This window comes from Euprymna scolopes, chromosome 21 (assembly GCF_053919585.1).
Source record: "Euprymna scolopes isolate OS-2025 chromosome 21, ASM5391958v1, whole genome shotgun sequence".
Lineage (NCBI taxonomy): Eukaryota > Metazoa > Mollusca > Cephalopoda > Sepiida > Sepiolidae > Euprymna > Euprymna scolopes.
This window is the reverse complement of record NC_136502.1, coordinates 89,345,054-89,356,585: the sequence shown is the minus strand read 5'-3', so window position 1 is coordinate 89,356,585 and position 11,532 is coordinate 89,345,054. Positions and strand designations below refer to the sequence as shown.

Here is an 11,532-nt window from a genome sequence, read left to right as displayed (position 1 = left end):
AAATAAAGTAACTCAATTTTAAGAGGAAAACATATTTCTATTAATATTTTGAAACAGTAATTTCATATGAAATATATTTATTTGAAAAACATAATAGCTCAGCAACTGAGCAACAGAAGAATCAAAATGACTCGGTAAGAATGATGCAACTGATTGTAATCATTTACAAGTTTGTTGAAATTAGGTGCTAAGTTGCTTGTACTGATTCTTAACACTGACTGAAGATTTAAGTCTGTGATAAGTGATCTGTTCTTTGACTTGTTAATTTTCAATATGGAAAAAGTCTGCTCACATATGTAAGTCGAAGCAAATAACAAACATCTTCCTTGCAAAATTTTTCAGATTTTTAAACTTTTTTGGGTGCAAAGATGCATAAAATTCGACTAGTGGTTTATTTTCAAAGAGACTTTTTGAAGAGTTGTCGGCTTGCAAATCAATAAGATCTACCTGTAGTTCTTCGGCAGCTGTTTCAACGTCACATATAAAAGGTGAGCTGAGCAAATCAAACTGTCCTTGAATTGCCTTGAAATCAGCAAATCTTCTGATAAATTCCTCTTTTAGAGCCATCAAGTGGGAACTGTATTTGTCTGATAATGCTTGTGTAACAGCACGAGTTTTCAACAGAGGAAACTGAACAAAGTTTTGCTCTTTAAGCTGCTTGGCAGAAAGTTTAAGTTTCAATTGAAACGCTTTCACTTCAACATACAATTCATGAGCAAATACACTTTTGCGTTGTAGTTTTGTATTTAACTCACTCAGCTTTTGCAATATGTCTACAGCAAATACAAAATCACAAGCCATTCGTCACACTCCATTTCTTTTAAAAAGTCACAAGGAATTTCTTTCATATTAAAAAAACATGACAACCTCTGCTTTAACGTACCATATTCTCTTCAGTACTTTCCCCACACTTAACCATCGGATATTTGTGTGATACAACATACAAGAAACCTTGGAACTGCCTGTGTTTCAGTCCCTGTGCTCTTAAGTTCACTGCACGCACTACTGGATCCATAACATGTTTGAGTTTCGAAGATGATTTACAGAGGCTTTCTTGATGTATGATGCAGTAAAAAGACAACACACTGTGCGATGGAAAATCTTTGATTTGTTTTATTCATCAAGATCACAAGGTCACAGTGTTTGCCTCTGAGTGAAAGAGCACCATCAGTTGTAATACTTGCCAGTTTATCCAGGCTTAACCTAGACCTGATTAGACTGCTAGTGATACTGTTGTATAAATCGTTTCCAGTGGCTGTGTCTTTGAGAGAATCCATGGATAGCAATTCTGCTATTCCAGTCAGAAAATAAAAGTATTTAAAGCAGTATTAGCGAAACTATGACAGAAGACAGGAATATCTGTTGATTTCAGTGTGTCAAGTTATTAACGAGGTTGGGAAAAAAAACAAAATATACCCATATCTTGTTTATTGAAATAATTTTCAAACATTAAATGAACTAGGAAAAATGCTTAGAACACAATAATTACATAGCAATTTCTACTTTGACATAATTAGTAGGGGATATGCGATCCATTTTAAGGAATGACTTGTGAAAGACGTTGTGACTTTTATGAAAGACGTTTGTCTACAGAAGTAGTCAAATTTGTGATTTCGTCAACAGTTATTCCTCGCGATACCTCTTGGAGAGCATCCCACAACTCATCTTTGCTCTTAAATTGGCGTCCACTTGCATAGAGGTGTCGCTTCATGATATACCAAATGTTCTCAATTTGGTTCAAATCTGATGAATTCGTAGGCCACTCCATCTTTCGTAGGCCAGAGACCCCCAGTTGTTGCAAATATTCTTTGCGTTTGTTTGCTGCATGTGAAAGAAGCATTATCCTGCATAAAAATAATAGTTCTTCTGAACGTCAACCTTTGTTTCTTCAGTCATGGTTCAAAGTGTTACTTCAGAAAAGCTATGTAAGTATTTGACGTGATTTTTACGCCTTCTGGGGCTTTCCATGCGCCAACTAAAATACCTCCAATAATCCCAGCCCATATCATTATCCCACCAACTTGTTGGCGCCTTAAACGCTGATAAAGAAGTCGTCCATCTAAGACCCATCCCTTGCTCCAGCCATCTAGGCCATCAAGAGTGACACGCACTTCATCCGTGAACAAAACTTTGGAAAAATCCATTTTCATGTTGTCCTCTGCCTATTTCAATCGGTTTTGTATGTAATGTTGCTTTAAGGGAGACTTTATCACAGACTTAACAGACTTTGTCACTTCTTTCAGAAGGCGACATCGAGTGCCTTTTGAGACATTCTTTAATCCAGCTTGGTCAAATACTTCTCGTCTTATCTGCACAGGGTTCTTAAATACTTCACGTTTAATTTGGAGTAGAGAATGGCGTGAAACAACTCTAGATTTACCTTTATCAGCTCTCTTACGTACATTTGTAGGGTCCTTGACAGAGTTATTCACAGTTTGTTGGTTCCTACCTATTATTTTCGATATTTTGAGGGTAGTTTTACTTTTTGCCGGCTGTTCTGTAATAGTAATCTTTTCAGAACTACTCAAACCACTTTTACAACCTATTTTATTGACGAAACAAACTGCGTTGTTAATAATTTGACACGCCTCAAATACCGTGGTTCAGCAATTACGGTAGCAAGTTTTTACATTGCGCGGAATAGTAGGAAATTTCACATTACGCGCAGCTCAGCATTGCCAACGTTTCCGAAGCTTTTGATACGAAACTACCGGTAAATTTCTGAAACTGGTAGAAAAATGTTATCGCGTCAATAATCGGACACGCAGTATGTATATATATATATATATATATATATATATATATATATATATATAGTAATTTATAAAATATATATGGCGATTAAGCTACACTGAATACTCGGCGTTTCATCCACTCTAGGATTCGTCAAGCTTATGCGCGAATTCTGTGGTTGTTTATCGTTTTTATATGGTCCTCTTCTGTTGAGGATTTTAGTTAGCCAATCAGCTTTCTAGTATCCACCGCGCCCCTTCCTATCAGCCAATGGTCATGCATTTTATCGAACAAAGGGTCTGTCTTAAAACTAGTTTAGTGGTTTAAGGCAGACATTTTTTTATATATATATAAATATACATATGTGTACATACATATATGCACATATATATATACATATATATATATACATACATATATGTGTGATCGTTTATGTATATTCATGTTTATTTAATTTATTTATTTGTTTATTTTCTATTGTTTCTGTTAGTTCTAAAACTATTGTGTATCGCTATCCTAGAGTGCATTTTATTTTGTGTACACAGTTATTTGCTATTTCTCTTCTACAGTTTAATAGATTTTGGGGTTCTTTAAAGTACAGGATTGCAAATTTTACATGATGGCATAATTTACATGGGTCGTCTAAATGCCTACACGTGGTAGCTTGTCTTCTATTCGACTACCGGCGAATGTCCGCTTTCTTTGAGTTCCCAGTATTTATTCGCTAGTGTTGTTTTTATACGGTGTTTTTTATTGCTGAATGTACTTTTGTGGTCATAGTATCGAGTTTTGAAATCTAAAGCAGTCATGCCTACGTAATATTTCTTGTTATTCGGGTTTTCTTTCGCAAATATTGTTTCCTGATAAACTACGCTTTTTATTAGACATTTATTTTGAACTGGGCAATGTGTGCGGTGTCTACAATTGCATTTATCTTGTTCGTTATTAGTATTTTTATTTATGGTATGGTTGTTCTTGTCCGGGGTTGGTTTGTTGTTATTATTATTATTATTATTATTATTATTATTATTATTATTATTATTATTATTATTATTATTATTGTTGTTGTTGTTGTTGTTGTTGTTGTTTCTGCTAGTGTTAGTTTTATTTTTGTCATGGTGTCTACTTTTTTATTGTTTATTTTGTTGTTGTTGTTGTTGTTGTTGTTTACATTGTTTTTATTTAGTATTTTGTTATTATGTGCTTTAATTATCATCTCTAAATTTTCGCAACAACTGTAGGATAACTTTAAGGTATTTTTTATTAAAGATTTTGTGTAAGGGGTTGGTTGCGGGAAAGTGTTTTTCAATAAGATCTAGAAATGTCTTGCCAAGTTTTGTTTTTAACATTTGATTGTATGGGACCGTATACCAAATTATAGTTCTTTTTCTTCTATTTTTTATTTTATTATAGTTATTGGTGTTTTGTTGCTTATATTTGATATCGATATTTTTGTATCCACTATTTTTAGAGCTGTTTCGTAGATATTGGTTGACCTGTTAAATGCATTTTCATCGCTTGAGTTATTACTGAGTCTAGTTACGATCGAGTTAGGAATGTGTTTTATAATTGATGGTGGGTAATTGGACTTAGGGTTTACGTAAATTGGAGTAGCGTTATCTTTTAAGTATGGTTCATATTTGTTTTTATCTAAGTTTAACGTGACGTCCAGGAAGTTTGTTTTTTTATGTTAGCTGTTACGTCTGCTTTTAGGCCGAATTTTTTCATTTTCTTGTGTATGATTTTCTTAAAGTTTTCTCCCTTGATTTTGTTGGAGTTTTTTTATTATAGCTAGTCCGTCATCTCTATATAGGGCGATATCCGTAGTATCGAATATGCTTGTGAGGGTATATAGAATGAATAATCCACAAGATCTGATGCCTCTGCAGAATCCCTGGCACCCATCGCCAAATCAAACGAATTTTTCATTTTAGTTTTTATCCATTGGTTATTGTTATTTATTAGAAGTGATTTTCTACATTTTTTAATGATGTTGATTTCTTCCGAGGATATATCAGTGTATGCCTCGGCAAATTTTAGGGCAATGTTAAAAAGTTATTCGGTTATCGAGGGATAAAAGTCTATGATGTCAAACTGTATGAACGTACATTTATCTTTGTTTTCTATATTTTTAAACCAGGTGATTGCTTCGGTGGTATTTGCCCACTGGTTTAGTTCTAGGTCATGTTTGATTTGTTTGTTTACTCTAGAAAGTATAGTTTTGCTAATTCTACCTATTTCTGGTTTAGTTGGGTTTATCGGGCGGGTGCTTGGATTATTATGAAAGTCCCATTTGTGGTCTTTAAGCAGAATGTATGCCTCTCTAGGTTTCAATTTGCCAACTTTATCGCTACTTTTTTAGTTTATCGATAATTTGTTTATTTCAGTATTTATTATATCTATGTAGTCGCATTCGTTTGTGTCTAGTTTTTTTGTAGTTTTTTGTAATGTTTTCTGTGATTAGTTTGTTATATTCTTGCTTATCTATTTCATAAAAGTTTCTGGTTTTATTTGCTTTTACAAAGATTTTATTAGAGTTGTTTATGTTTCTAACGATTTTGTGTAGTTTCCGTTGGAAATTGTTAGGTTGATTGTGGAATTCTAGGTTTTTAATTACGCTTAAAAGGTCATTTTCAAAGTTTATCAAAAGGTCTACTGTTTTCGCATTTTTAAGGGTTTTACAACCATAGGATTCTTTTTTGTTTACGTTTTTATTTCTAAGGAAGAAATTTGCTCGCCATCGCATTCGGCGTATTAGTTCATCTGTTTTTTGGATTAATTTAATAATATAGCTATGCTTGCTGGGTGTGGGGATGTTTTTTAGCGATGTTTCGAAATTAAATCTTTCCATATCTATTTTTAATGTGGTGAAATAAATTCTTTTGAAAGTGCTCGACTGTTTCAGGAGCTAAGTATAACTACTTCATTTACTCACATAAAATTAATATACGAAATATAGATTTATGGGTAAACTTTAAGTATTTACTTCAAAAGTGCTCAATACGTAGGTAGAGCTAGTTAGTAATTTATAAAATATATATGGCGATTACTGAATATTCGGCGTTTCATCCACTCTAGGATTCGTCAGGCTTACTAGTTTAGTGGTATAAGGCAGACATTTTTTATATATATAAATATACATATGTGTACATACATATATGCACATATATATACATATATATATACATACATATATGTGTGATCGTTTATGTATTTATTTAATACATTTATTTGCTTATTTTCTATTGTTTTTGTTAGTTCTAAAACTATTTTGTATGTATATATATATATATATATATATATATATATATATGCTTCCTATAATGTTCCCTATCTTAGATTGAACATATTGGGAAGTGATATACAAATTACCATTAGCGTATGAAGTGATGCTCTTTGTGTAAACAAATTGAGCTTAGGTATTTGGACAATGTCAAAGCATTGTTAATTCACAGCAGCCTTATAGCGTAACGGTTTGAAGCTCCGACTGATGAGTGTCTTTTGGTTTTTTAGTAAACTAATTTTCCGAAAAATTAGCGACTATATAATATTTGTCTATATAAATAAAAATATTTTCTTTTGCTCTTTTTATTGAGCACTCTTAAAGCCTCGTTTTAATTTATGAGTTTATCTCCTGAATACCTTTGACTTGGAATATATATATATATATATATATATATATATATATATATATATATATAGTCTTTGAAATTTTTAACCTTTAAAACTATACAAAAAATATTTTTTATCATTCGTTAGAAAACCATCTCGTCAGTAAATCATTTAATCACCTGCAATCACTGCATCAACTCGCTCTCGAATTTACTATAATACCAATATGAATTTATTTAGAGGCATTACAGTTTCCCCTACGTATTGTAAATTACAGTTTTTACAGGACAACAGGTAGACCAAATTTTGGGACCTACATGACAAATCTTCTTTAGAATGATTTATAACAGAATAAATTTTATTAGTCACATTTCGATGTTATAAGAATATTACAAGTTTCACATAAGGGTGTTCCACAAGGAGCAACCTTAAAATTGTTATCGGCCGAACTATTCTTCGGAATATTGTAATATTGTAATGCAATAGATCTACTGGTATGGAAATATATATTATGTATATATGGAAATATATATTATGTATTTACCTGTCTCGTTATCTAAACAAATAAACCAGGTAATTATGCCGACTCCGGATTCTTACCTTGTGCCGTTGCCGATTCAAAATACGGATTGGACCCCTTTACCTCACTGTTACCAAAGGATTTTACCATACAATTTGGATACGAAATTTAATATCTTTTTCATTTTTAAACAAATATATAATTTCCCTTACTCTATGTTTTCAAAACTTTAAAAAATTTTATTATGCTTTTCTATGTTTATTGTATTGAACAAAATAGGTATAAACACACACACACATACACACACACACGTATATATATATATATATATATATATATATATATATATATATATATATATACATATATATATATATATATATACTAACATTTCAGTCCGGCGTGGCCCGGGTGTTTGGAGGTGTATGTTGAGCAAAAAAAAAAAAAAGTGGTAATAAGAAGGCAGGCTCGAGCCCGTACCGTGAAGGAGGAAAAGAACGAGGGAAAACGCGACGTCTTTGCTGTTACGACCACCGTCAAATCAAGAGTTGTGTATATGTGTGTGTATGTCTATTATGAACCCATGTGGTCTGCATTTACTTTGTTTATATATATATATATATATATGTGTGTGCGTGTACGTGTGTGTCCTAATGTGGATGCCTAAAATTGTACGTATGTATGTATATATCCGAATGTGCGCGTGCGTTAACCTATGTATTAAAAAAAACAACCCATTATAAACGGCAAAGAACAAGCCGACATGTAACGACTACGAACATTTAAACGAATCTCGTACTTGTCAAAAAAAATGACATCTACACTAACCCTTTCCCCCCCCTCTCTCTCTCTCTCTCTCTCTCTCTCTCTCTTTCTCTCTCGTTCTCCCTCTCTTTCTCTCTCATTCTCACTTTCTCTCTTTCTCTCTCTCTCTCATCTATTTAATATACCTTGCTGAAAAACCAAAAGCCAGTTTTAATTTAAAATCAAAATATTGAAACTTCCCCCTCCTTACTCCCTCACTTTTCTCTTTATCATCCTCTCTCCACCTCCCTCTCCCTATATCCATATATCTCCACCCACGCCTACCTGAATCTGATATCCCCACACACACAATACAAAACTGAAATATTGCTAACACCCGCCTCTCCCCTTTTCTTTATTTCCTCTTTTTTTTTTTGAAACACTTTTTTCCAGTAACTAACAACCACTTCTGCGAGGCCTGACGAGGCTGTTAGATCATAAACATGGTCCAACATCTGAAACATATGTAGCCAAACAGATAAAACGGTAATAACAAAATTATATGTATATATATATATATATATATATATACACACATATATATATATATATATATATATATATATATATATATATATATATATATATGAGGGTCATTCCAGAAAGTAATCCCTTTTTTATATTCCTTCCGCACATATGTATCAGAGGCAATTTTAAATGGTTATGATGACGCAACTTATGCATCCATGAATGAAAGTTCCATCTCTCTGCTGGAGATAAAACCAAAACATTTTGCACTTCAGCCTTATTTGTTGACATCTGCGCGAACAACAAAGAGATGTCAGAACTTTAAAAATCAACCGATTTTACCTTATAAATGTTTATTTGTACATACATACACGTTAAGTCGACTTACGCCTGCCAAGTTCCATTATTTTTAAAAATGTTGACCCGTTAGCAGTTGTTTTTACTCGTGGAAGAACAAATCCAATGTGTTCTACACGTCCGAACCCCTTAAATATCAAATTTGAAAGCTGTCGACCAAAAATTGACAGTAGTTTGCTAAAGGCCGTTTCTCATACGGTCAGCCAACCTAACAGACAAGGTCATTTATATATAAACTGCGTCTATAAATTTATTGCAGATTAGTAAAATATTAATATTTCACTAAATATACGTAACAAAAAAAAATGAAAATTGTATCATGAAATGACTATTTCACAAAATTTTATTCAAGTCCATGCGATATTTACGAAGTTTATACATTTCATTTATTATCAGGTAATTTATACAGTCCATTGCTTTATTGCAGGCCTTTTAAAATGCCTAAAAAGGGTGATTAACGGTTATTGAAAAGGAAAGGATTGTTGCTGGACTCCCAGAAGGATTGTTCATCAAAGATGTAACTATGGAACCAAGAAATTTGGCTTCATTCCTGAACAACACCAACACCAAATCTAGAAAGGATAAGAGCACAAGGAGAAAGCTTTCACATCGTGATATTTGGGAAATTCGTAGGGAAGTCAACCGAAACCCAAATAGCACCACTACTTCCATTTTTGCAAACGCTGGAATCGCTCCAAGATCCAGGCAGGCCCGATGTAATGTGTTGAATGAGATGGCAAGGAACACCAAAACTATTCTAAGGCCCCCATTGAGCAAACAACATAGGGAAAAACGAATGGCTTGGGCACAGAATTACATGAAAATAGATTTCTAACGTATCATATTTATAGATGAGACCGGTGCTACTCTTGACGGTCCGGATGGATGGGCTAAAATTTGGAACTCGAACGAAACTCCAACCCCTTACAGAGCTCATCGCCGACAAGGAGGTGGAGGCATCATATTTTGGGCGGGAATCATTGGGGATAAGTTGGTTGGACGATTTCTAGTTCCAGAGGGTGTAAAACTTACCAGCAATGCGTACATGGCCTTTTTGGATAAGCATTTGTAACCATGGCTAGATGACCTACCATTGTCAGGTCACTTTCAGGTGATTTTTATGCATGACAATGCACGATTTTATTCTGCTAGGGCGACTGCAGCCTTCCTTGAATCTAGGGGCTTCTTTGGAAAAACCCTCATGAGCTGGCCACCGTGTTCTCCGGATCCTTACCCCATTGAACATCTCTGGTCAATATTGAAAAGAAGAGTTTATAAGGGAGGACAGCAATTTACTTCAAAGGATGCCCTGTGGAGGAAAGTAGTTGATGTCGCCAGAACCATAACTCCTTGTCAGATTAAATAATTGACTTCTTCGGTGGACAAAAGGTTGTTTAAAGTTATTTTAAAATATGGTGGATATGGCGATAAATATTTCATTTATTTGAGGCTTAACACCTATGATGTGCTTTTGTTTATTATTCTTTAACAGAAAAATATAATAAAAGTAAAGTTTTCATGAATAGACATTGTATTGTTGCCCTAATACAACATTTTAAGAGACATGCGATGAAGATATGGACAGTGGAAATTCCTTAATAAAGAATAAAAGTCATAACTTCATGAATATCGTATAAATTTGAATAAAATCTTGGGAAATAACTAACCTTAAAGAAGTTATTTGATTATACAATTTTTATTTTTTGTGACATATATCAAGTGAAATATTTATATTTTACTTATCTGCAATAAAGCGATAGACGCGGTTCATATATATATATATATATATATATATATATATATATATATATATATATATATATATCGGTTTATTCCAGAAAGCATCGTTTTGCTATTTTTTCTATTTCGATAGTTAATGGAATGAATTACTTTAATAGCTTGTTGATTAATAAAATCGATTTTGCGATCATTTAGTAACATATATGCTTCCTTAAATTTTAATTTATTAGTTGCGTCACTGTTTTCGTTAATTGTGATTTGTTTATTTTCTGTATTTAGTATATCTACGTAATTGTGTGTGTTTGTATATTTATTGTACATTTTCATATTTTCTGCGATTTATTTATTATACACTTATTTACATATCTTATACAAATTCCTTTCCCTAACTGTTTTTGCGAAGTTATATTTTTTATCGTTCTTTGAAAGAGTAGGTTGATAGTTCTACTAAAAAAACTAGGAGATATTAGAGTTTTTTAGCATTTGTTGGGTTTTAGAAGGTTTGGGTAGATTTTTTAACTCAAAGTATAGAGGTGAAAAGTTGGGTCTAGTGTTTATACACACACACTCACACACACACACACACACACACACACACACACACATATATATATATATATATATATAAACACATTTATATACATATATGTCTGTGTGTGTATATTGTTTTGGTAAAATATGTTGTTTTTTTTAATTATATTTTACTCTTTGGTTTTAATTATATTTCAATCTTTTTGGTTTATGAGTTCAATGTATGTTAAATATAACAACAGATCATATATATATATATATATATATATATATATATATATATATATATATATATATATATTGCACGAAAAAGTAATATGTGTAGCTTGGAATGTAATTATACAGTTATCCTTTTATATATTTCAACTGGATTCCAGATTCCTCCTTTTTGGAACTAACTGAGTATTGATTATTTAATTATCTTTCCATATCTCTCCTTAAGAACACACACACATACAACACACACACGTTTTCCCTCTCTTCCCCCTCTCTCTCTCTCTCTCACCCTCTATCTCTCTCTCTCTCTCACCCTCTCTCTCTAATTACTATTGATTAATGATTTTTACATTCGCCCTTTTCGTCTATCTTGTGAAAATATCTTTTAGTTCACAAAAATGTTTTTATATATTTTCAAATTTATGCTAAGTAAGGATACATTTACAAATTAATACGTATTCTCTGATGAAAGGCGTCTATTGTTGAAAATCCATGGGTTAAGTTTTTTTTTCTTTATTATAATCCTTTGTTTGGACGTTTAATAGCTTCAT

General features: G+C 32.5%; 1 protein-coding gene across 1 annotated transcript; it reads right to left on the bottom strand.

Annotated features, from left to right (window-relative positions):
* Nucleotides 1-288: 288 nt before the first annotated feature.
* LOC145242860 (general transcription factor II-I repeat domain-containing protein 2-like) lies at nt 289-801 on the bottom strand. The gene has a single exon (XM_080105975.1). It carries the CDS (start codon nt 799-801, stop codon nt 289-291), a length of 513 nt encoding a protein of 170 aa, XP_079962101.1.
* Between the last annotated feature and the right edge of the window lie 10,731 nt (nt 802-11,532).